Below are 26,985 nucleotides of genomic sequence, written 5' to 3' on the forward strand. Positions count from 1 at the left end.
CGCACACAGTGACACAGAAATGCTTCCTCTGAGGACTTCACATAGTAACCTGTCTCCTGGTCTGCCCTCCAGAGAGTTTCCTCCTTAGCTTCCGCCTGACCTGGAAGCAATTATTTCTCCCCTAGGTTCCCTTGTTTGGCTGCCCGGAATGAGCCAACAGGAGCACCAGAAGGTCAAAGGGGCCTCATTGACCGTCGCTATATCCTGGAGGCTCTTATCCGAATGCCAGACTGGCTCGGGTGTCCTTTTGTAAAAAAAAACAAAAACAAAAAAACAAACAAAAAAAAAACAACAACAACAACAACTCCCAACATTTCTTCTTTTCTTCCTCCTTTCCTTCCTCCCTCCCTCCTTTCCTTCCTTCCTTTCTTCCTGCCCCTTCTCTCCTTCTCTTTCTTTTCTCTGTCCAAAAATATAAAATAGACACCATTTAGGATGTGAGAAAGAACAGTGCCACTCTGGGTGTTCTGGGTGGGACCAGGTGACAGATGACTGTTTCAGGCACTGTACATAAAGGCCAGCCGCTGAGGCAGGAGGCTGGGGCCTGAGCAATGCATTGCAAAGCTTAGAAATGCATTGGGGCATGGGAAACAGAGGCACAAAAGCTGGGAAGTAAATGGTCTGAGAGGTAAGGAGTCTAAAATGCTTTGAGCTGATTAAAGCTTGCCAAGGGAACAGCTGCGGCTGGATTTAGCAGGGTTTGATATGAGGAGGCTCAGAATCATGCTGGGGGATAATTGCAAATACTTGGGAAGTCCAAGCCATGGGAGAGGCAGAGGGACCCTGTCCTTGTTACCCCCATTCCCACTGGCTCTGCACCTGTAGCAGGCATACGGCAGAGGGTCTGTGCTTTAGTTTTTAGAGTCTTAGAAGCAACTGGCTCAAGCTCTCTTTGGAAGCTCGCATGTCAAGGTGGGAAAGCTGCTTGTCAGAGTGTGGAGCCCACACGATGGGTTAAAATCCTTTGCTTCTACTGCCAGCCTGTAGCATTCCTGGGCCACCTGGACACCTGTTTCCTCTCTTCTTCCAAGGCAGGAGTTCCGTGGCCTTTACTCTAGAGTCACTCAAGGTGACTTTCCAGACTAGAAACACCCACCCAAGGTATAGCAGAAGTCCCAAAGTCCTTTCACATACACCCGCCAAAGGAGGTCAACAGGGCTTCTCTCTCTCTCTCTCTCTCTCTCTCTCTCTCTCTCTCTCTCTCTCTCTCTCTCTCTCTTTCTCTTTCTCTCTCTCCCCTACCTCCTTAGCTCCATAGCCTTAAACTGCTTTCCCGACTCAGGGACTCAGGTTTCCATTTCCCTGTCTCTAGGATCCGTGTGATACCCTGTATGCTAATTTTAAAAATAAATGTATGAAAGTTAATTATCTCCAGCATTTTGTCATAGTAACAGAAAGCAAACACAAGGATGAAGCTGGGTGTGCCTTGGAATGCTGCCTGGACTTCGGGGCCCTGCTACCAGAATGTGTCTGCGCCTGGATGCTGAGAAGATCTCATCTGAGTTTTACATGGTCCTGAGTCAGGCCACACCGATGTTCTCTGTCTCCCAAGATGCCTCTCTATGGCTCATACAGAAACTACCAAGCCCTGACTGCCAGACTGGTAGGAAGAGCACGCTGACTCCTCAGAGTCAGCTGGAGGAAGCACGTTTCCTTACTGGTGAGACTCATGACAGCCTCCAAAGGAGTCAGCTGTGGAGCAGCCTACAGTCCAATGTGAGCTAATGCACACGACGCATCTCCCTGGAGGAAGCTTGGGGACCTGGCAGGTCCAGCTGGCACCCAGCTGCGCTGATGACTCAGGAATTTAGAGAACCATTCATTGTCTGGGAACTGACAAGGATTTGCTTCTCCGTGGAGTGAGGAAGTGGCGGCGGACTGTGGGCGGACCTCCTAACTTCCAGTGTAATCCCTCCAAGGAGGCATTGGAGTAGCACAGCTCTGCTGCTGGCTAAAGAGCCCACACACCCTGCGCAGAGCCAGCCCTGGGCCTTTGGGCTCCTGCTGTCATGGACCTCCCTCCTGGTTGGTGCACATTGAATAAAGGAACTGCTGGGATCACAGCCACTGAAGACCAGCAGTGGGATGCAGACGGGCTCTCAATTTGTTATCTGCAGCTTCGCTGGACTCTGCTCCCAAACAGGATAATCACGGGGATACTTTAATAAATATCCAGATGGATCAGTCTGAACTGAATTCTTTTCCACTCCCTAGAGTGACTCAGACTGAAGGGCTATCATGTGTAGGACAGAGATAAAGACACTACTGTTAGTACCAAGAAATTCAGGCTAAAGGTGCAATTAATTCTGAATCTTGCAGAAATCTAGGGGGATTTTTCTTAACCATGGGACCAGCTTCAGTGGAGAAAATAAATAAAACAAAAATTAAAAACGAAAACCAAACCAAACCAAACCAAAACCCCTTTTGGCATTAGCAGTGGCGGCACGCCCTCTTGTGGTCATTATTGGTATCGTCGCGCGGCCCATCAGGGTTTTTTGTTTGTTTTATTTTGGGTTTTTTTTTTGTTTGTTTGTTTGTTTATCACCTCTAAAGACAATAAGCATCAGTGGTAGGTCAGGACTGTTTAGGACCAAAAATACTTTCATTTCATCATATAAGAAAATGTATGGCATGGAGAAGAGGAGTGAATATTGTTCTTGGCGCCCATTAGGATCTCTAAACTGATCCCTTCAGACTAAAGGGGCACCATTTACAGGTAAACTAAGTATCAGATTGGCTCTAAACTACCTGGCAGAAGCGTCTTGCCCTGCCAAGAGGTTCTTTCCTACTGTCACTTGGAATTGTCAGTCTAAGCCTCAGTTTCCAGCAGGTAAGTAAGACTGCAGGTGCCTCATCTCCTCCGGATATTAAGTACACAACCATTCTTTCAAAGAAGTTTTGCATCTCAACCAACGAACATTGCTACAGTGTTGGTTCAGATTATTAGAATGCCTAGCATGTGTGGGAACTGAACACAATGCCCAGTATTGATTAGCCAGTGTAACGTGCACACTTGTTTTTGTTTGTTTGTGTTTGCCTCTGCCTCCTGAATACTGGGGATTACAGTGTGCCACCCCTTATAACCCCGGCACTTAGTTGGTGGACACAGGAGGATGAGCCTAAACTACATGAAAAAGTGTCCTCAAAAATAAAATAACAACCAAACATATTTTAAAATATACTATACGGTGAGCAATATAGTCTATGGTATTAGTGTATACTAGGGATTTATGAAATCCATCTGGCCCGGTCCTCCGTTGTCCCTGTTTGGGCTGTGTGGTGGGGAAAGAAGGTGTAGGTTCTCTCATCCGTTTGCTTGTGAAGAATCCCACCCAGAGCCACTAAGTGTCACCTGCTCTGGAAAGCTGGTGATGTCCTGTGCTGGCGCCCAACTTCTTCATCTAGCCTTGAAAAACATAAGAAACAGCCACTCCCGGCCCCGCCCCCCCGCGCCGTTGGGAGGGTGGAGCCACGCCCCTGACACACACCTCCGTAGCCCCCGCCCTCCCCACCCCACCCCACCCCCGCACCGGTTGCCACTTCTGGCTAGATTTGTTGAGCTTGGAGAGGTGACTCTCCTGCTTTGTGGGCAAAAGTTTCACTAGCTCTGAGCAGAGGCTGAACCTGGAGCCAGCACCCTCCCCACACAGGCAGTCCCACCAACACGGAGGATGCATTCCACCCTCCGCGGGCACAAGAGAGGGCTTCAGGGAGATGCTAGTGTCTGAGGGAGGCTCCCGTCTGTGCAGTCCCAGGGATTATATTTAGGGGGCGGGATAATCAATACACCCAGAAGAGGCTGGGGAAAGGTGGAAGCCAGGATGTCAAATGCTCCGGGTGAGACCGTGGCTTTTTATCTGCTTGGCATGTGGTCTCCGATACAGCAGCACTTTTCCCTCAGAGACCATCTGCACTCCTCATCTGTAATTAACTCACCACTCTCAGGCAGCTGCCCCCACAGCTGAACACCAGCAAACACCGCACTGTTGGGCCCTTCAGAGCTTCAAGTGTTCAGGAATATACTCTCTAAAAATAGCAGGATGGGCTCAGGGAGGTGGCTGAGCTGATGAAAGCGCTGGCTGTGCAAGTCTAATGGCCTGAGTTCCACCCCAGGGCCCATAAAGGGAGAACTCATTCCCCCCAAATCCTTACCACGCATGTGCACATGGTAAGAGCAGGGGCTCTCTCTCTCTCTCTCTCTCTCTCTCTCTCTCTCTCTCTCTCTCTCTCTCTCTCTCTCTCTCTCTCTTTCACACACACACACACACACACACAGTACACAAAGACACAATTCACATACCATATTCTACATGGGTGTCGGTGTTACAATGTGAGGAGGCCCTGGGAGTGGAGCAGGATCCCTAGTGGCCTGAGCAAGAAGGAAGAAGCTAGCACAAGGCTTGATAAGAGGGTTGCCATAGAGGACATAAGGCCAGTAAGTTGGCCATTCCTGTCCCTTTGAAAATGGCGTTTGGAGCTGAACTTGTTCTCTGTGCTACCCTGTCCCTGGGTATATAGGAAACGTCACCTGTTACAAAGAAAGGACAAAGCAGAAAAATAAAGTAACAGGAACTCCTCCAAGTCCTTTAAAATAAATGGCAAACTAACACCTTTCAAAAAAAAATCCTTTCACCAAACGTTTGCCTTGGTGATAGATTATTCAACAAGTGTTTATTGAGCATGCTCCATCAGCTGCACATACTCAAGGTCTTTGGGGTTGTTTCCAGGAGCTTGTACCCCACATCCATCTTCCAGGAGCTTGTACCCCACATCCTAGATCTTCCAACCTAAGTCTTCTGTGTCCCGTTTTCCATGAGACTGGGGATGCAGCATCTATTCCAGGGGTCAGAGCAGATGTCCCCCTTTTTCTCACCAGAACGGCACATGAAAAGCCTGCAGTGGCCGTGCTGCAGGAGGCAGACTGTGTTTCTGATTCCCGGTGGCATGTCCGCTGTGTGTGGATGCAACAGACGGAGATAAACAGCAAGTCCAGCCCATAGCCCAGTACTGAGTTCACTATATTCCTGCACGGCTAAGCCCCAGTTTCAATGAGAATTGACTCCTTAGCTTTTCAGAGCAATAACTTATGTCTCATGGTGTTACCAGGATGGTGTGGCATGCTATGTGTGAAATACCCTGGCCCACACTGTAAGCCCTGAGAAACTTCGGTTCCATCAGAGTTACTTCAGCTCCCTGGAGATAGAGGTAGAGTGTAGGGGTGGGAACCTCCTCTGTCCACTGCATAGTGGGAATTTTACACTCTCTCTGCAGCTTGGTTCCTTGCCCACAGACTCTGGGGTGGGTGCCTTAGAAGATCTCTTGTTCCCGTATAGCTCTCACACAGGTATTACTGAAATTCTATGCTGAATTAGAAATTTTAGAAAACAGAACAGAGCAACAGGAGGCAGGTCTCTGGCTGTAGAAAAATTAGAAATGTGTCTGCCTCCTGGCTTGTGGCAGGATTTTCACTCTTACTACTACTACTACTACTACTACTACTACTACGAAGAGGAAGAAGAAGAAGAAGAAGAAGAAGAAGAAGAAGAAGAAGAAGAAGAAGAAGAAGGAGAAGGAGAAGGAGAAGGAGAAGGAGAAGGAGAAGGAGAAGGAAATATGATGTGTATGGCCTTCTACGTAAAAAAAAAAAAAAAATAGAGTCCCCATTAAAAAAGCACCATGGGCCATGCATGGTGGCACACGCCTTTAATCCCAGCACTCGGGAGGCAGAGGCAGGCGGATCACTGTGAGTTCGAGGCCAGGCTGGGTTACAAAGTGAGTCCAGTACAGTCAGGGCTACACAGAGAAACCCTGTCTCGAAAAACAAAAACAAAGAAAGCACCACGGGAAAGAGATAGTTTTTAAAAAAAGAGACTTTTCTAACAAGGCTACACACACATCATGTGTTTAAAAGCAACAGTAATACGTCATAGATCTGATCTGTTTAGAAAAACAGTCTCCTGAAATAGCCAAACTTCAAATGGGTATTGGCTATGACTCTGTGCCTATCAAGTCCACCACAGGCTGAGGCGATACGGAGATGTGGGTGCAGTCCACCTTGACGGAAGAGCCACTAGTTCACAGGCTTCGGGGTCTGGACTCTAGTTTTCTTTGAGTAACTCATGTTTTTTCATTTGAAAAGTCATTTAAAGGATACATCTGAGGGGTGTGTGTGTGTGTGTGTGTGTGTGTGTGTGTGTGTGTGTGTGTGTGTGTGTGTAGGAGGAGGAGGAGGAGGAGGAAGAGGAATGGTAGTAATAGCAGCAGCAGCAGTAGTAGTAGTAGGTTGTTTACAAAAGCTAGGGGAATGCCACAAATGTGAGTACCTTCCCTGTCTACTGCATAGCAGTGAGTTTACACTGTCTCTGCAGCTTGGCTGTCCTAAACTCACTTTGTAGACCAGGCTGGCCTCGAACTCACAGCAATCCGCCTACCTCTGCCTCCTGAATGCTGGGATTAAAGGTGTGTGCCGTAGAAGATTTCTGTCCCCTTCCAGCTCTGACGCTGTATCACTGCAATTCCTGGCTGAATAATCTATCTCAGATTGCAACCAGACCTCAGACCTTTCTATTTGTATTCGAGAAAAGCAGGCTTCTATGTCTTGTGTTATAAACCTTACCACTCTCAAAAACAAAACAAAACAAATAAAACCCCCAAACCTCTTCATTATGAAAGTGGTCCAATCCAGAGCCCCAGAGTAGCCCACCACCTGTGCCCTCTGTCTATACCCAAACATATCTCAACGCTGTCCACAAGCACAAATGGATGTCCTGCCTTCTCCAGAGCTAGTCAGACGACATTTACCTGACTTTCCTTGGAGCAAGCAGAAGAAAACAGCGAAGAGTAGCAAAGCCTTCATGTTTTGTGGCTTGCTCTCCATGCAGGAGCGACTAAGGGTTGAGTTAAGCCAGCTGAGGAAGGGGGAATGCAAGACCTTTATAGCCTCGGAGAACACCACTCAGGGGTGAGGGCATTTATCTGCTCTATTGGGTTAAGCTGTGGGCAGAAGGCACCAGGCAATCTTTCTTCTTTGCCTAAAAATAGACAGATATCGTAGCATTCCCTGGAGGCAGAAGGCTGGGATAGGCCAGTTGGGCATGTGAAACTGGAAACAGAAAGATAACCAACACTGGGGACTGGCCACTTGCACCAAGCACTATGGTAGGATGGTAGTGTCCTCGGCCTTCGAAGCATTCAACTGGGCAGGACCCACCCCAGTTGAGGACAGCACAAGCAGTGTTCTGGCCAGAAGGCACTCCCCAACAGCCACTCAGCAGAAACAAAGCCCCACGTGCACCTAGAACATTCAGGGTCGTGTGGCACATCACAGTCAGTAGGCAGAGTCTAAGTGGCACATTACAACATGACGAAACAATCAGTAATTTCCCACAGGGCAGTAAAAACAGAACATAAAGGGCAATAGAAACAATATAGGGATGCAACGTAAACAAAAGGCCGAATATAACATGCCAGATCCACAGATTTGCAAAACTCAAACTGTTGAAAGCCAGAATGTTATCCGTACTGGAAGAGGAAGGCATAGCTCATACTCATCTCGTCTCTATTTTAGTATCTGGTCAGTTGGATTTACTTCTCTTAAAATCCCAATAAAAACTGAAAAGCCTCTGTGCTTGAACTCAGGGCAGCTGTGTTACCTGCCCAATACTGAGCTGGCCAACAGCCATGGAGGAGGGGCGGGACTCAGGCCTAGCCCCTCTCTGAGGACATGGACACAGTTAATGGTTGCCAAAAGAGGGAGAAACATTTTATCCAATGGTGTGGATAATAGCTAAGGTCTCCATGCTCCTGTGAAGAACCTTCACCAGTGTTCCTGTACCAACCCTGATGTGACTCACTAGGTCAATCAAAAAGGCAAAAGACACCAAAGTAGGGAGTCCAAAGGTCGGCTGAGCCGTGCAGAAGTGGAAGGGGATGCAAGGGAGCACTAGGAGCGAACGTGGCCAAAATATAAAGTATACATGTGTTAAACTGTCATAGTGAAACTCGTTATACGTAATTAATATGCATCAATTATAAACCAAAGAGTAAAAAGAGCGAATCGTAATACTCAGTATTTCCATGGCAACCCTAACAGTTTCTCATTAGCCCTTGCAATGGCTTCCAACATGAAAGTAGATGTATATGCATCTATCCCCTCATTGCCATGTAAACAGCAGGCTCCACACCTCATTCTGGACTTTCTTGTGCTCATTTGCCATATACTGGAGAGATGCTTTCAGTGGGAACATGGAAAGATTTCTTATTTTTGTAACAGCTTCATAATGTTCTTGTCTGCTGACATCTGCCTCAATTAACCAGGCTACCACCCACATATTTGACCTCCAGTCTGAGCAAAGACAGAGTTTTGAAAAGGAGGCATCAAACATGATGCCAGACCGACTGCATGACTAGACAGTGAGTTCCCTCCACAGAGAGGACAGCCAAGGGCCCATCTGACATTTCCAGCTCCAGATCAGTGATCAAAGCCTGAGGACCCTGGCAACCAATGCCTGAGGCACAGGCCTGTCTGTCCTTTGTAAAAGTACAGGAAGTTGCCGCCTAGGATAAAAACAAATGTGTGTGAAATTTTCAAAGAATTAATGCAAAAATATGAAAAATAAAAATAAAAGTACCGATGAAAATAAACCTTGGGGTAACTTGGACCCTGCAATTGCTTCTGTACCCATAATCAATCAACCATAAAAATAAATTAGAATAAAATGGATCCTTACCCTACGTGATACTTACAAATTAAGGATGCAAAGCTGATACCAAACATATGCATGTATGAGGGTCAAAGTCAGACTGGTAGCTAAGCTGTGTGTTGGAGCAAGCTGAGCTTGGCTCCGCACGACCCCGCAACCATACACGCGAACCTGCATCTCTCCTGGGCTGTTGATGAGACCAGTCAGTGAGCCTGGCCTCCTCAGTTCTCCCCTTTAAGACAGCATGTCTCGCTCTCCAGAGCTACTTAGTAACTCCTACTTGGGACTCACTTTCTCAGTCTCCTCCCTGAAGCCGACTAATCTCTGGAGGAGAAGGAAGCGAAATAAATAGTGATGTTATTCATTTATGTCCGCCCGCAGTGAGCTGAACCCAGGTCATGAAGTTTTCAAACTTGAACTGTAATTTCATAGCCATGTTACTAGTAGTGCTTAACGTACTTTTTGTTTAAACAAATGTGTGACTGAATACTGAATTATTACTGCGTTCACCCCTCCCTCTCTCTCTTTATTCGCCACCCTCTGAACCCTTTGTTTTCACCTAGTCTCTCTCTACTGTCAAGACTTTTGTCAAATACCTTTTTCTATAGAATGAAAACTGAAAGTAGTAATCAGTTAGAAACTGAGGTGAGTAGACCTTTCAGAGTACAGGCAGGTGACAGACTGCAGGCTAAGACACACACACACACACACACACACACACACACACACACACACACACACACACATCCTAATTCTTAACAGCCTGAATCCTCTCTTGTCTTGCTTCAGCATTTGGGAGGAAGTCCCCACTCACTAAATAACTGAACGTTGCCTGCGTTTTATCTCTGGGCTCTGAATCTGAATGATAAGAACAGTAAAAACAACTTTCAGGAGCTATTACAGTCCTAGCACCGCGTCTGCAACGCTAGGTGCTTAGTAAGTGATTGGCAGCCCACGCCCACCAGACCTCTGTGTTATAGCCCCCAATGTGGAGGGGCCGGATCCCGCAGAGGGTGAAAGCTCTGCAGGAATCTGGGCACAGGCCACTGGGTAGCTCCACCCAATTTAGATCAGGTTTTGATGGAAGGATTCTGACATTGCCTCCCAAGTGGACAATAAAGATCTTCCTCCCAATTTATCTCCAGTGCAGTCACTAAATGAATGACTGGACAGAATTAGAACTGGTCCAGGAATGACATTTACCTGAGACAGAGGTGGTACTGAAACAGAACCACCCCACTGCCCAGCAAATGTGAGTAAAGCCATTTGCTTTTTCCCACATATTTTTCTCACAAGAGTAGAGAGCTTTGGTTCATTCGTTCTCTGCTGTAAACTTCGCATCTGGACTGTTGCTCGGCATATGGCAGGTACCAGTAAGCATCTACCAAATGAGCCAACCTATTTGCCAACAGACACAGACCTTAAGTAAACACATGAGTAAGCAATACACTCTACAAAGTAAAGGTAAGGGGAAATTATTGGGGAAACCAAATAAAAAGAACTCCCCTATTTTTAAGCCACTGAGGGAATCAGAAGACAAAGGTATCCCCCATATTAGCAAAAATTAATCCCTGCTAATTAAATAACCCATCCTTATTCGATGTTTGCTTCGTATTTATAATTATCAGACCCATGGGTAGAAAACAAGGGAATGGCGTGGGAAGGAGTCTTCTGTACTTGGCATTAGCTGCTTAATGAGCACAGATTGTTCTACTCGCTTCCTCTGAGTTAACACTGCAGGCAGGCACTGCAGACACTGATGTGACTCAGTCATCCAAGAAGTCGCTGAGCCCAGACGTCCAGAGAATGCGGAAGAGTGCAGGGGAGTGATAAAAGAGGCACACATGTCACAAATCTCATAAATGTGTCCGACGACCTGGCCCCAGGGGCAAACCTGAGCTCCTGCAAGACTGACTGCCTTTGGCCCTCCCTTACCTGTGAGGCCGGCTGGCTGCAGATGAGAGAAAAGACAGCTTGTTTTCAAGGCGCTAGCTCTCTGCCTTCTCAGAGCCCTGGATCTCTGGACAAAGGAATGCTTAAAGATTCAGCCCCTTATGTACTGTGTGTCTTACAGTGAAACAGGGGTACCAACCGGCCCAGAGCTGGTGCCTCGGATAGGAGTGTAGCACGCACTGACTAGAATTCTCTATGCCTAGAGTTCTTAGAGGTTAGAGGATGGGGCGGGCGTCCAAGCAGAGAGTCCCCAAGAAGTAGGGGCAGAAGGAAGTGTTTCTAGAATGTTCCCCTATTTCCCTCAAAGCTTAAATACAGTGGCCTGATGCATCACCCCATCATCTGCCAAGCACTTAAACTCAACAAAGCCCTCTGAGGAGATCCCTGCCACATGGGGGTAGGGGGGCCTACGAGTTGTTTTCCTGCTTCCTTGGTCGTTGGCCTAGGGAAGCTGATACTTGGATTGCTCCAGGAAGTTATTTCGTTTCATCAAGACAGCAGCAGAGCCTAAGTGTTTATGAACTCAGTCTCCCAATAGTTTTCCTTCTTACTGCCAAAGGAGATTTCTTGGGAGCCATGATATCTTTTCCCGTGACCTAAGAAATGGGAAAGAGTCAGGCCAGAGCAGCCCAGGCCTCAGGGTTGCGCACCACATACGCAGACGGAGAGAAAATGTTAGGAGTGGTCATGACAGGTCAGATGATGCCAAGCTGGGGACAGGCTTAACAGCCCCATTCCTGCTGCCCAGATGACTTAGGGTGCTGAGAAAGAATCACATTTCCCAATGACGGGAAAGCCTCAAGCAGTAAACAAACCAGAGAGATCAAAGCCTTGGAAGACTTCTCCTTTCCGTGGGTGGGACATTATGTGGGTAAGGTGCTGTGGAAATCAGAAGGCCAGGCAGTCAGCTGTGCCTCTCCTGACTCTTGAGTAGCCTGAGGTGCTGCTGACCAGAGCAGCTTCCCACTAGAGTACACCTGGTGTCCATAAAGCTGGTGTCATTGTCTGGGATTCGGTAAGAAACAGCTTCTGCAAAAAGGACAGAAACAAAATGACTAATGGGACCATTATGTCCACTTCCTCGTCCGCAAACAGAAGTGCAAAATATTACCTCAGCTGGGTGGGAGAAAAGTAAGTTGTGGTTTGGTTTGGTTTTTTGTTTTTCTTTGATTCCAGGGAGGCTCCACAATCTTCCTGGTAACATGTTTTAAAGTCTTGTTATGTTAATGTCCAGAAAGTTATTTCTTAGGTTAAATTTGCCATTCAGTCCTGTTTAAAGGTACTATAGAATATTACTTTATGCTTGGAGACAGCTTTGTACACACAGGCATACCCTGGAGTATAGGGTTTTTTTTTTCTTCCTTAGCATGGAACAAATAAGAATAACGCAATAATTTTACGGGCTACCCTGGAAAGATAAAATAATTAAAACCACCAATGATATTTATGTTGGACTTTAGGTTGATTTTAAACAGTGTTAACAATTAATTTTGCACAAAATTATGTTAACATTTGTTTCCTATAAGGACAGAAAGCTGCCTTTGGTTTTTGTGTTTGTTTGTTTGTTTGTTTGTTTGTTTGTTTGTTTGTTTTTAATCTTAAGCTTGTAGAGAGAAGTTTGTAATTTTGGTTTCTTTGAAACACACACAGGGAATAGGATGAAAGAGGGAAGGAAGGGGGAATGGAAAGATACAAGTGAAGGGATAACAATTGAGATGTAATCTGAATAAATTATTTAAATCAAAAATAATAATAAATAACACACACACACACACCTGGGCATAGTGACTCACACATTTAATCCCAGCACTTGGAAGGCAGAGGCAGGTGGATCACAGTGAGTTCAAAGCCTGCCTGGTCTACAAAGTGAGTCCAGGACAGTCAAGGCTAACACAGAGAAACATTGTCTCAAAACAAAACAAAACAAAACAAAAAAGAAAAAGAAAAAACAGAAACAAAACAACAACAAAAAACACACAGAAATATTATGGGAACATGTTTTTTGTTTTAATCCAAGCTGTGGGATACAGGTAACTGCTTCAGATTATCCATAGCAGCTGACTGTGATTTGCCTCATACTCTAGCAGGGGTGTGATTTGGACAGCTGCGGATAGTTTCTGCAAATGTAAGACATTTGAAATTCTGGGGACTCTTGAGAGGATATAGAAGTGCTAGAGTCCCAAGAGAGGCTGCAGCAGCAGCTGTTCCTATTGCTGCTACTCCTGATGCTGATGCTGCTCCTGCCACTGCTCCTGCCGCTGCTTCCACTGCTGCTCCTGTTGCTGTCATTGCTCCTACTGCTGCTGCTGCCGCCGCCATTGTTCCTGTTGCTGCTGCTGCTACTGCTGCTGCCGCTGTTCCTGTTGCTGCTGCTCCTGATGCTGATGCTGCTCCTGCTGTTGGTTGTTGATGGTTGTGGTTTGTCAAATGGCCCTATGCAAAGAGAAAAATAGAATAAATCAAATATCCTGATGGCAAAGATCAATCCTGCCCCCAATGAACTCAACACCCAGTATCCTACCTAGTGTTGTTGGAAGGGTGGTGAAGGGTGGTAAATTTTTTAAAAAATTAAAGTAGCCCAAAAGTCCAACTACATTAGCTTTTCTTTGGCTTCTCACTGCTTTTGTCTTTGTTGCATCTAAGTGACGTGTAATATTCTTTTAAGGAGATAGCTTGCTATGGCATTGCTCTGTTTTTAACACAGTGATTTTTTTCCCTCAAAACTTAAATATTTTTGTGATCACCTGGGGATAATTTTTGAGAGGTGGAGCAACTGAAATGACAAGAGTACACATCTTTGGGTCTCACATCCATACAGAGAGACTGCTTTACAAGGAAGTTTTTATAGGTTGTCCGTGCTCCTCGAGGGCTCCATAGAATCTGGCTCCCAACTTATCCAGCCCTGAGAGTAGATAGGCACTCTTGTGTGTTCCTAAAGCAAGGGGGTGGTTTTAAACAGGCTACAAGGTCTTGCGGCAGCCCTTGCATACAACACAAGGGTAGCAGACACAAGTCCCAGCATCCGATTCACGGCTCGAGGGATTTGCCTGCACATTGTTTCCTTGCGTGAACTTTGTCTCCATGTCAAAAATTCAACTTGTAAGCCAGGTATGGTGCCGAATGTCTTTAACCCCAGCACTTGCAGAGTAAGGGCAGGAGGGCCGGAGTTCAAGGTCATCCTTGACACAGAGACTTATTAATATTTAACAGGTTAGATATATAGCTGTGCAGACTCTCAGCTAGCTCATTTAAATTATCCCAACAATTCTAGCTTAAGTATTGAGTTTGGGTCTGGTGTAGGCAACGTAAAACCTTACCGAAAAATAAAGAAATAACAGAAACAAAAAAAGAGCCCAAAATGTGCAACTCCCAACTGAGCTATAGTGGGCCCTGGGCATGGGTGAGGCTTTGTGCTCTCAAGTGTCCTGAATTTACAGAGAACTAACAGCTAGTTTTATTTTTTATTATTTTTTTTGTGCATATGTACTTGTGTAGGAGTGTGTGTGTGTGTGTGTGTGTGTGTGTGTGTGTGTGTAGACCAGAGACTAGCATTGTGCTATGTATGGTGGGACTTTCTTGGGCCTTCCAGCAGTTAAAATACTGACAGTACTTAAAAGCTGAGGTGTAGCTGGGCAGACTCTCAGCTAGCTCACCTAAATTATCCCAATTATTCTAGGCCACCACCAGCCATGAGTAGCCAGTACAGCTATCAGCAATTAAATATGCAGAGACAAACTTTGCACAATGTACCCCAACATCTCCTCCTTTTGTCCAAGAAAAATAGCTGTATCTCTAACATCGATAAACTATCTACATTAAGAACAATTATGAGAGCTGCCAGGTAAGAATTACACTCACACCGCTCAGTCCATTTGTATTTGGCAACCTTGGAGACAGTATTTCACCCTCTGTCCCATGCGTTCTGTACCTAAAGCATTTTCTATCACTATTTAAGCTTTTATGTTAAGGCCTTAACCTTTCTTCCTGACCTTCTAGTCCTATACATTTAATCCATTTTAGATTTTGTTTTACCTGGGACAACATTCCACTCCCTAGGAGCTGTGTAATTATATTTTGAAGTGGCCAAGTAGATTCTAGGAATCTTGTTTAAGTTATTTTGACATCTGCTCCTGTACCCACTAGGCCTTCAATCTCAATTCTATCTAATTGTAAATTTTAACTTTGTTCTCATCATTTAGGCAGCTTGCCAAGATATCTGGGGTTTTTTTTTTTTTTGGTTTTTTTTTTTGGTTTTTTGTTTGTTTGTTTGGTTGGTTGGTTGGTTCTGTTTCTGGTACCTTCAGAATCTTTTGTTTTATCTATTGGCACTGCCCTATCCTGTTAAGTTTTGAGTGGTGCTGCTTTTCAGGCTTTAATTTTTCTAGTCACTTTCTAGAACATTCCTTGGATGGCAGGAAATGAGTGGCTCATGTTGGTTTTGGCCCAAGCAAAGCCCCTGAGTCATTTTCTGACAGTAAGGAATTGCCTCAAAAATCTCTGGATGATCTACATTGATAAGCCCTATGTCCACATCTTTTGCATTTCCCAGGAAACCTTCTCCCTGAATTATTACTAGAAAAAAATTATATTTAGGAATTGTTTGTCTGTAGTCCTTTAGGAAATGACCTGGTCTTCCACAGACAAAGCCTTGGATATTCTGAGCTCTCACACCTTTTGCAAATGCCTGCCCAATCACAACTGGCTTGTGAGCATTAGATCCAATATCTGAAGTATTTTTTATCCAGTCATATATAGGTGTGGATCTGACCCTTAAAGGTCTAATAGCCAAGTACATGATCATCGGCAGCACAGGTGTTGGTAAATCATGCTTATTGCTATAGTTTACAGAGAAGAGGTTTCAGCCAGTGCATGACCTCACAATTGGTATAGAGTTTGGTGCTCAAATGATAATGATTGATGGGAAACAGATAAAACTCCGGATCTGGGATACAGCAGGGCAGAAACCTTTCGTTCTGTCACAAGGTCATATTACAGAGGTGCAGCAAGGGCTTTACTAGTGTATGACATTACAAGTGACTTAGAATCTAGGAGAGAAGTGAAAAGAGAAGGTGGTGAAGCTTTTGCTCGAGAGCATGGACTTATCTTCATGGAAACTTCTGCCAAGCCTGCTTCCAATGTAGAGGAGGCATTTCCTAACACAGCAAAAGAAATTTATAAAAAAAAAATCTGAGAAGGCGTCTTTGACATTAATAATGAGGCAAATGGCATTAAAATTGGCCCTCAGCATGCTGCTACCAATGCAACACACACAGGCAACCAAGGAGGACAGTGGGGGGGGGGGGGGAAAGGCTGCTGTTGAGTCTGCTGTCATGGGCTAGCTGCCCAGTGGAACCTTGCACTGTCACCCTCTCTCCTCACACTCAGCTGAGACATGGATCTATTGAAATGGCTTCATGTCACGGGAGACTTTAATCCTTCAGATTCTTGTATAACTTTGAATAAATGGTTAATGTTCACTTAAAAAGACAGATTTTGGAGTCTGTATTCAGATCTATTTGCATTTATTTTCTAAGTCAATTGATGTGTTTATTTTTGTTAAATGTTGTCTTGTGCCCTTAACTATGAGCTGAATTGTATTAAACACCACAAAGTCATGCTGAATATTTTAAATCAGTTTGTGTAATTGGGTTTCCCAACGCTTGTGGTTACCTAATGTTTAATATTATAGGATTGTCCTCAAAGGTTTGTCAATTTTCAAGAACATAAGGAAAAACAGAAGAACTCTTGGATTCTGTGTTTATCATTTGCTTTTTTGTATATATAGTTTAACAGTTTGCTTGGGCGTGACTTGCCAAGCTTGAACTCTATACATTTGCATAGATTCTATACTGTTCAGAGCTTGAGGCTGCAGAAGCATTGTTAGGAATTGCTTGGACACTGACTTAAACTTTCTGACATCATTAACGAGCATGCTCATCTTTTCTTGTCACTAGTCCAAGGAAACCAGCTTCCTGTGCACTACTAAAGGCTGTGTGCATGTTAGCCCGTTTTAATGCCAAAAGTTTGTTGTTTGTCCACAGTTTCCTGAGACTGTGTCACAAAAGGATTTGTTTGCCTTAATAAATGCTGTTGGGTAAAGGCGGTGTGATGAGTGGGAAGGGCAGAAGCAGAAATCCCAACAGTAGGCGACTCCAAGAGTGAGCGCCACAGGGAGAGGACTTTAGTCATTTAGTCACTGCGGTGGTTTTGTCCTTTCTTTTTCCTCCCTTGGTCTAGAATGAAATTGTTGCAGCAGTGAAAAATAAAATCCAATTTATAAAAGGGGAAAAATGGTCTAATAGTCTTTTTTTTTTCATTTTTTTTCTTTATTAATTTATTCTTGTTACATCTCAATGGTTATCCCCTCCCTTGTATCCTCCCATTCTTCCCTCCCTCCCATTTTCCCCTTACTCCCCTCCCCTATGACTGTTCCTGAGGGGGATTACCTCCCCCTCTATATGATCATAGGGTATCAAGTCTCTTCTTGGTAACCTGCTGTCCTTCCTCTGAGTGCCACCAGGTCTCCCCCTCCAGGGGACATGGTCAAAGTTGCATTTAGCATTAGCATTCTTAACAGCTAAAGATCCAATTAAAATTTCTCTAGCAGTTGAATCTGCTGTAGCTGTGGTTAAGCTTTATAAAAGTCAGTGAAAGATTCATCTGAACCCTGAGTTATCTTTGTAAAATATTCAGATTGTTTTCCCTGCTGTTGAACCTTGCCTCTAGCATTGAAAGCTACTGTACAATATTGCTCTAAAGTGGTATCATTAAACATGATCTGTACTCTTGATTCAGAATATTGACCTTCACCTAGAAACTGATCCTTGACAATATTTACCAGCTCTAGTCTGATTTCATTGCTCCATAACAGAAGCCTCATCTTTCCAACATGTTAGCCACTATAGTTGAGGGCCAGGTTCTAAGATGGCTGACATAAAAGTAATCCACATTTTTTGTTTTGTTTTGAAGTTATACAATTTTATGTGGCCCAGTTATTATCTGATTTACATAGAGTGAATGCCTGCCATGAGACAGTATTGATTCTATAAACTTTTATAAGTCTAGCACCTGAATGGGCTGCCACCCAGATTCTTTATGCTACTGTGGGTTTCCCTCATCTGGAAGAAATTCCCTTACTGTAACTGGAAAAAATCACCATGGGGTTTCTAACGGGCCTGGACTGTTATTTTGCAGCCTTGTCATAAGGTGGCGCTGTAGGATCCAGATTGAGTTTCTCTAAAGCTTCTTTATTCTGATTCAAAGTATTCTTTAATCTCTGTCCTATTTGTAGCCCAGCATTCCATTTCTCAGTCCTCTCCTTATCTAAGTATGACTTATTCTGATCTTTCTTAAGGAGAACATAAAATTGCAATCATTACTGAGCATATAATTATTTCTATGCTGATAATTAAAACAAAATCATTTGGGGTCCAAGTATCCTCACCACTGTGTTCTCCATTTTTTAACACAGAAAATTTTTTCTTTTTTATTTTTTAACCTCTTTCTCTCCTTCCTCCAGAGACTTCAGTTTACTGTTTTCAAATTAAATATTTTTTTTTCTTCAGCACCTAAGTGCATTCCAAAATGTTACTATTTGCTTTTCTTTTCCTGCTTTCAAACTTAATATTTATCTCTGTACCTAAGTTTCTACAAACTCTTACTTCTGGGATGTGCACATTTTAAACATACATTACTGGCTTCAGGAAAGTGGTGGTGGTGGTGGTGGTGGTGGTGGTGGTGGTGGTGGTGGTGGTGGTTCGGGTGGTATGGGTTCCCTACAAACTTCTCAATCTGGGCCTGGCTTCCACTGCCTGCAGTCAGCCTGGCAGCAGCCTCTGCACCCCTAGAGTAGGTGCTGGGCAGAGCCAGTTGATGGCAGCAGGGGCAGCAGCCAGTTGGGCACTGCTGCCTCAGTCTGGGCCTTGGGGCAGGTTGCCAGACTGCTAGGTCAGCTCCGCCTGTCCTGGATTTGCATGCACTGCCACTCTATGCCAGTCACTCCACCTGTCCTGAACTTAAGGCCACCGCCTTAAACTTTCATTCACAGAGTAGTGTGTTTGCTAGGAAACCTCCGGCTCCCGTGTCCAGAGCTTTTGGGCTAAAGCCTGAATTTAGTGCCTAAGCTTGGATTATGTGCCAACACATTGGGCACCAAAAATATCAGGACTCTCTCGGACCTGCCAACGGCTAAAATAACAACATGGAGACTTAATATTTAAAAGCTTAAGCATATAGCTTGACAGACTCTCAGCTAGCTCACCTAAATTATCCTGACTATCCTAGCTCACTTCCTGCCACCAGACTGGTCCTTCACCTGTTCATGTCCGTGTGCCTCCATGTCCCACTGCCAAATCCATGGTTTCCTTTCCCAGAGACCCTCCCTAAGCAAGGAAGGTCCATCCTCCACATCCTGCCTACTTATTGGCTGTCAGATGGCCATTAAGCCAATCAGCAACTGAGGGAAGCGAATGTTTACAGAAGATGAAGGCAGTGACAGGGCCTAAGCATAAACATACCAAGATCTGGCTAGTGTCTCTGTGGGTAGAGCAACCAGCAATTGAATATACAGAGACAACCCTCACACAGTGCACCCCAACAGTTATGTACTTGATGTTCGCTAAGTTAGAAGGGCTTGGGTGTTCCGTCTGTCACTGTAAAATGTAAATGAGCAGAGCAGGGGTGGTGGGGAGGGGAGGGCGGGAGGTGAATTTCCTTCGGGTTGTGCTTTCTTGAGAATTGACAAGGTGAGAAGGCAGAGAGGAGGGTTAATGGCTGAGAAAGAGGCGGCCTCACCCACCCTCTCCAGCCAGCCAGCCTGATAGAGGGTTGGGGAATGTTGGGACAAAATCAACCAAGCCTATCCGTGGTTCTTGAGCTCAGTAATGTCGTGCTAGTCAAGTGACCAGCCGCATATCTGAGACTAGTGCCATCTGGGCTTCTCTCTGCTTCTTGGCATTTACATTCTTCCTCACTCTCTAGATGAAAAAGACATGTCTCAGGTAGGGAGTACAAAGGGAGAGTATAGGCAGCCGTGGGCGTGGCAGACCAGGACAAGGAGACCTACAAAAACACACTTTGTCTGAAAATGCCATAATGGAATCTAATGCATATTATAAACATTAAATATGTAAAAAAAAAAAAAAAAAAAAGAACCTAAAAGTATAGGTTTGGGAAAAAATCAAATATCAAAGAAGAGTAAGAAGAAAGGTGGTTTTTGGGGGAGGAGCAGGAAGAGGAAATTCAACAGGTGCAAAGGCACAGTTATACAGGACCAGAGTCTAGAATTCGGGGTGTCAGGACTCCAGTGAGAACTATTATATTATGTACCCAATACTGGCTGACTTGGAAGAGCCCAAGCTTTCTGACATTCACAAATATCAACCATATAAGAATGAATATGCATACCAAATCACATCATTAGTATTCTTTAAATATATACACTAAGAAAAAGGAAAAAGTGGTATGCTAGCAAGAGGTCAGCTACTGTTTTCCGTCCAGTTAACTTTTAATCATCTTAGGAGTTAGAAAGAATGTATATAATTTGGTGTTAATACACTGCTGATAGAGAATGAATAGAAATTCTCTTTAAAAGGAAATTTGAGCACATAGTATAACAATAATCCTACTGTCTGTGACCTAACAGTTTTAATTGTATTAGCTGGTACATTTATTAAAGACAATTAAACTGATTGTCATTGTCATTGTCTTTAATATCGAAAGGTGGTAGCCTACTATGTGTTAATGTGTGAATATTGGGCCCATCCAAGAAACAGAATTTATAGAGCCATTCAAAAAGGGATCGCACTACATATTATGTATAATACAGATCTCCTTGATGCCATTTTAAGAAGCTGTATAAAAGTGATCTTCTAGTTGAATCTGCATAGAGTTTCCTTAAATGTGCTCTGTGGAAATTGGACCTTGTAAGATTGGATAATGAACTTCTAGAACTAAACAGACAAGGAAGCATATTACAACTAAAATAAGTGAGGTCCAGATCCACTGAAGTGCATGCCATGCCTCATCTATCATGGCTCAGGAGGAAGAGGGAGCCAATTAGAAGACAATAGATTGACATTTTCCTATTTGGAAAAAAGAGCTGAGCAGTGGGACGCTGCCCTCCAGCATTCCCAAATCTCTAACCCACCAGGAAGACAGTGGTCCTCTTCCCAATAAATACTCTCAGCTGTGCTGCCAGCTCCTCCTGGCCTGCAAGTTCACTTAGCAACCTCCCTGGCTCACCCTGAATTCTTACTCCCTTTGGTCTGATCACATTGGTGTCCTCCCAATACTCTTCAAATACACCACACCAGGCTGGTCCTCAGTGCGTGGCCTTTCACTGTCCCATCCCCTCAGGGCCCATGCCCACCATACCCTGATATCCCTTAGGGTTTCATCCAGTGTCAACCTTCTCGGTGGGACTTTATGTCACCCCTCTCTATAAAAGTCAGCCTTCTGCCTCACAACTTGTATTTCCATCCATGGTCTTCTCCTCTCTTTATAGTTACTATTTTTCTAGCATGCCATATATCTCAGTTGCATGTATTTCTCATGGTTTGTCATGCCAGGTAGAACACAGAATACATGGGCACAGTGGGTTTGGCTAACGGTTGAATGCTTGAACCTAAATTAACAACGGATGCTGACCGGATGTTTGTTGAGTAATTGAGTGAGCAAGTGAGTGAGGAACAGAAATAATATTGGATTTAAGACTAATAATGAAATAGTTACACACTTTATTTTACAGGAAACCTCCCCTGCCTCCTTCTCATCTTTATTCCTGCTTTGAGTACTTCTCACTCGGACATGCACTCCCACATTCCACCCTCATGGTTTAATCTTAGTATTTTAACTTTTATACCACAAATAAACAACACTCTCTCTTGAATAAATTTTTCTCCTCTTCACTTAAGCAACACTGACTTCCTACACCTGAACATCCAAGCCTTTATTGATAATGGAACTCAATTCTCAGTCTGGAGGCCAAGTGTCCCACCCCTTACCAAGGTGTGTAGGTCAAGGAAGGACAGATGAGCTACCCATCACTGTTTCCCATGATCACTTCCTGTTGACTGGTGTGAAGTGACTTCTCTTCGGCCTCCCATTCCACCAAACTGACTCCATTCCATCTTTTGGAATGTGTTATTTCAGATACTTCACTTAGGACCTCCCCACAACCTCCATAAAGCCATATCTGAATTACAGATTTCTTTTTCCCAGAAAAAACTGTGGGTTTTAGCACCTACTGACAAATGACTTCAATCTGCAGCTCTCCATTTCCTCTTCTCCCCCTGGACTTACGTACACCCACTCAACTCCCTGTAGACATCTGTAAATGCCCTAGCATTCAACACATCCAAGCGGTCTCTAGGCCTGCTCTTGTACCACGTGGGTAGCTTTGGCTAATATGACTCAACCCTGTCTTGTTGTTTCTCCTTCTTGGTGGTCTGGTGAGCTCCACTTCTTTAAAGTCCTCTGACTGGTGACTTTCTCTCAACTGTCAACTCAATTTTAGTCATGACTGATTTTCTTAGACTTCAGTGGTGGCAACCATCTCTCCCCTAGTCTTCTTCCTTCCTGTCTCCAGCACATTCTTAACTGTTGTTAGAATGCACTCTGAAAGGCTGTTGCCCCCTCCCCCGAGGGCACCTGATACAACTCCCTGTCGCAGCAGCTGGGGAGGTTTTAGCCCTCTGTTAGCCTCGGTGGCATTGCACCAGTTCCTACAGGAAGCACACCTGCTCCCGTGAATTGACTTCCGTTGCTGCTTTACTTGAACTCTTCCCATTTAACTGGCTAACCATCCTCCCACGTCCCTATTCCTTCATACAAACTGTACCCTATGCCTGGACATTCCTGCCCCTCCCCTAAGTAAACAAGTTCCTGGTCATCTTACAATGCTGCCTCAACTTTTCCCAGGAGCCACTTCTGAATTCTCTATGACTACTGTCTAAGATACATCATATTAAAGCCATAAATCTTCATTCATTATTTCTGTCCATTCAGATATTTAGTTCTGTGTGTGTCTTCCCCATGTTTCCAATTCACATTTCTCAGTACCCGTGACAAAAGAGAGTAACCTAAATTATTCCTTAAATGAAAGAGCACGTTACTTGAATGCTTTTCTATGAAGGTTTATTACAGCCACATCATCCCCCAGCATGAATGGTATGCCTTTGAAGATATGTCTGAAGCTAGTGGGCCTTCTGTAAGCTAGTGTGCAGACAGCTTTTGTTATTTAGCTTTGTAGTAATAAGACGCTTAGATTGCCTGACACGGGTTGAAATGCCTCTGCCTTTGTCTGTTCAGCCACTTCTCTAGGGCTCCCACACCCGGAAAACCATTATAGTTCAGGAGAGCTGGCAGGTGTGCTGGGCTTCGGCTCCAGTTATCAGCAGTATCATCTCATCATGGTTGTGCAGCAGGCATCTTTCTTTCGGGAGCAGTAGCCCACTTGAGATTCCATATAATTACAGTATTCTTGGCATTTACCTTCGCTTCTCTTGCAGTTGACAATTTGGTAATTTGGTTCAGGCTCTGCATTAAAAGAACATCTGAATTAGTATCGTAAGATTATGTCAAGAATTAGCCAGTGGTCATTTCCAAAGTTAAGGCTATGATGTGGGGAGTGGCAGTAGACGGAAAATGGCCTGTTAGCGTTCATAATTTCAAACGCTAAACCATGAACACAAGTCCAGACACACAGCTCTATTCCTTTAAAGTCTCCCAAGTTCCTATATTAACAACACAGGACGGTACCGTGCCTCACAGCACTCTATCAGGCATCCCATTGTGCCTGTATTGGTAATGTGACAGCTGCATTTTCTTTTTCTCTTCCCTTGGTCTATTAAGTCCCTTAGAACAGAGGGTGAACTCCAAAGGCACATAGATTATGGTAGGATGAGGCAGGAGTTAGAGTTGGTAGGACTGTGACCATAGAATGTCACCAGGAATTTACCAGCACTCACTTGTCCTCCTTGCCCACTGACTCTTGTCTCAAGGTCAGACATGACTTTGAGATTAAGATCATTTCAGAAGCCATCAGCTCCTCCGGCCTTTGTGGGTTTGAGGCTGGCTCTGGGCTAGAATTTAGGGATAGACAAGAAGCCTAGATCTGACCAGAAGAATCCAGAAGAATGTCCTGGGCTTATGGTACTTTGACAGTGCCTTGTATCTGTCCCCACTAGAGTTGGCAAACAGCACACTCTACCTACTTCCTCAGGGACCCCTGCCAGAACTTCATCCCACACCTGGAGTACTTAATAAATTCCTACTAGATAAAATTTAGTAAATAAAATTTGGGAAACTATATTCCTATTTAGTAAATGACCTCCAAAGCTGGGGGAATAAGGAACCTGGCAGAAGAATCATCTCCTCTGGTTACTGTTTGAATCAACCGAGAGATTACCATAATGAACACAAACAATTAATCTCTTGGCCCATCAAGAACACTATGTTTCCTGAGACCCTCCACGATCCAGTTCCAGCAGAAGCTGCGAGGTCTCCCGACTTTTCCTGATGTCTAGGAAAGACCGCACCAACCACACTGTGTCCCCCTGCCCCCAAGCAATGATGCTCACCTCATCCCGTCCACCCTTGCCAACATTTCCCAAGTGGATGAACTTGCCTTGTTCCTTGGCACATGACTTACTTACCACGGAAAGGGGGAGTGCGTGGAGGCAAGTGTCTCACTCTGCGATGTAACAGCCGAGATCCATTTATTCTTTGCCCAGGAAATTCTTCGTTGGGGAAACTGGGAAGTTCAGTGACCAAGTGGTGAATGGAAGAGGCACTAGGCAGCCCTGCTGAAATGAAAGATATTTGTAACCCTCTTTTCAGCAACTCAGGAGGACAGAACATGTTTAAACAATGAGTGAGGGCCGACAAGAGGCTGGCATGCACTATAAAGGATTGCGTGTACTCTTTATGTATGTACTTTGGCCCAGATGAATATATGTGTGGAGAAAATGGAAAGAGTGGCATGTGAAAAAAAATAATGTGCGGGGAGCAGTGGCTGTGAGCACCTCAACTACAGCAAGCTCAGCTTTTGTCTTGGACATCAAAAATACACTCCCCAAGAGTCTCTCCATCGAAAACTCAGTGTCCTCTGTATAAGACGGAAGAGTGAGGACAACTCATGGCCCAGAGCCTCTGAGAACCCACCCCACTGACTTCTGCCCAAGAGCCCCATTAGGAAATGTGCTCTGTGCTTTGATGTTCCTCTGGCCCACCCTAGACTTCCGTCCCCAAAGCAACAACTGCAGAAAGGGCCTGACCCCAAGGACTAAAGCCACATTTCTGCTTTACCTGGAAGCAACAGGACCACAAGGAGGAGGCTGACAAAGGATGGGAGGACTCTCGGCTCCATGGCCATAGAGGAGACGCAGGCAGAGATGGTGCCCGAGGTAGCTGGGCAGCGGCTGCAGGCCCTCTTATAGCTGCGCTGGGAGAGTGGGCTGGGAGCCTCCAGACAGAGTGCACAGCCACAAGAGTCACCAAAAGATGTGTTTGTTTCCCCCCCACACCCTCCCCCCTTATTCCCAGAACAACCTTTTGAGTTATGTGTGTTCTTCAGGAAGTAAATGACATGCCTGAATGCTTTGGGTGGGCTTTATGAATACAAGAATTCAGGAAGGTAAATTAAGATGAAAGGCCTTGAGAGGCAGAATGAAGGGCTTTAGCACACCACCAACTTCCCTGGTTACTTTCCAGTAGCTCCCAAAGGCATCAAAACAGTGATGGCTGTAAAGCTACCACGCTGAGTCTATGTTGCCTGGAGAACCTTTTCATTTTAGTAGGGTTATGTTTTACATAAAACATAAGACAAAACTGTTTTATTTTAGTGGGAAACGTTTTACATAAAATACAAGACACACCACTAGGAAGGGCTCCAGGTAGTCACGGCTCTTAAAATTTTTTTATCGCTGCTCTTTCTTCTCTTGTTCGGTCCCTTTCCCTGTTGCTTTGTTCCTCCCTTCTCCTTCATCTCCTTTGACCCGCTTTCTTTTCATTTTAAGCTACTGAGTCATCTTCATTTTCCCTTTCCCCTTTCATTCATTCTACTCCTTGGCATCTCCTGGTCACACCATTAGATCCCATCCAATTCTGCAGGAAAATGTCCTACAATTCAGCCCATATTTTCTCTAAAAACAATAACCACATGAGAGCCTCTTCTTCCTTCTATCCTTCACCTTTTTACTAGGCAAGTGTTTTTGTTGTTGTTTGTTTGTTTGTTTGTTGTTTTGTTTTGTTGTCTCACTACATTCTCTCAAGCATGCATGACGCAGGAAACAGGATCCAGACTAAACCAAAGTAGCATAGGCTTTAGGTCAAGAGTTATTTTAGTTATAAAATAGACTATATTTTGCACAGGAAATAATCTACAATACTGGTACTTGCAGTTTTGAATGGATGAAATTACTAAGTATAGAGCAAGCAGGAATAAAAAGATAATAATGATTTTTAAAAAGCAACAGAAAGACAATAGAGCATTGAAGTAGACACTTATACACCATCCAGTAGAAACTGCCTGGGGTAGCCCCAGGCACCAAAACTCTCAGCTGGAGGGTGTGACCAAGAGAATCCCAGGAGAGCAGCATCTCCCGATGAGACTGCTCCCCTGGTCCCCATTGCTCCAACAGCTCCTCCTATGCTGCTGTGGGAGGGGCAGGGAGACTCAGGAAGATTGTAGGTTCTACATAAGATCCCATCTATTGTAAAATGGGCCAATTACCCTAACTCAAACCTTGGTGGATCCTGGGGCAGAGGTCAGTTTGGTTTATGGGGATACAATATTGTCTAAAGAGAAATCACTTACAATTATGAATGGGGGAGTGGGGTATGCAAAGCAAGTGAAAACTGAAAAGTGGTCAGTCTTCGAAGTAGGGGTATGAAGCAATGGTAGTTCCCAGCTCACAGAGTACTGCTGGCACCAACAGAGTAAAAGGACTCAAACTAGACTCCCATGATGGAGTTCTGTGTAACGTCAGCAACTCCTGGGAAGGGTCACTGTGGTAACACTGCAAAAGTGTCTCGTTTGCACATATATTGCTTCAACAGGAAATGTCTTAGACTATTTGTATAACTGAAAATATTCATCTCTTGGTGAGTCTAAAATTCTAAATGTAAATCCATATCTATCATATCTCATCTCTATTGACTTAAAACATCTATCTAGACCTAGAAACATCTTAACCCCTAAACAACTAAGCTTAATTGTAAAACTAAACTATCTGGTCTTCAATCCCATCAGTGACTTGAAAAGGAATAAAATTAATTATCTGAGTAAAGAAGAAATATATATTAGCAGTGAAAAAAATGACAGAGACAG

The 26,985-nt window shown here is 44.5% G+C and overlaps 1 protein-coding gene and 1 pseudogene across 2 annotated transcripts; one reads left to right on the forward strand and one right to left on the reverse strand.

The window, feature by feature from the left end:
* Positions 1-4,650: 4,650 nt before the first annotated feature.
* LOC311585050 (uncharacterized protein) lies at positions 4,651-25,023 on the reverse strand (the record flags this gene model as incomplete). The annotated part of the gene is made up of 4 exons (XM_084759819.1): positions 4,651-4,951; positions 6,802-6,954; positions 23,148-23,192; positions 24,963-25,023. 4 exons carry the CDS (start codon positions 25,021-25,023, stop codon positions 4,788-4,790), a joined length of 423 nt encoding a protein of 140 aa, XP_084615945.1. The 3' UTR covers positions 4,651-4,787.
* LOC311584476 (ras-related protein Rab-2A-like) lies at positions 15,448-15,975 on the forward strand (annotated as a pseudogene). The gene has a single exon. The product of its transcript is annotated as a ras-related protein Rab-2A-like (transcript).
* Positions 25,024-26,985: the final 1,962 nt, after the last annotated feature.

Source organism: Acomys minous (assembly GCF_964271855.1).
Source record: "Acomys minous genome assembly, chromosome: 15".
Taxonomy (NCBI): Eukaryota; Metazoa; Chordata; class Mammalia; order Rodentia; family Muridae; genus Acomys; species Acomys minous.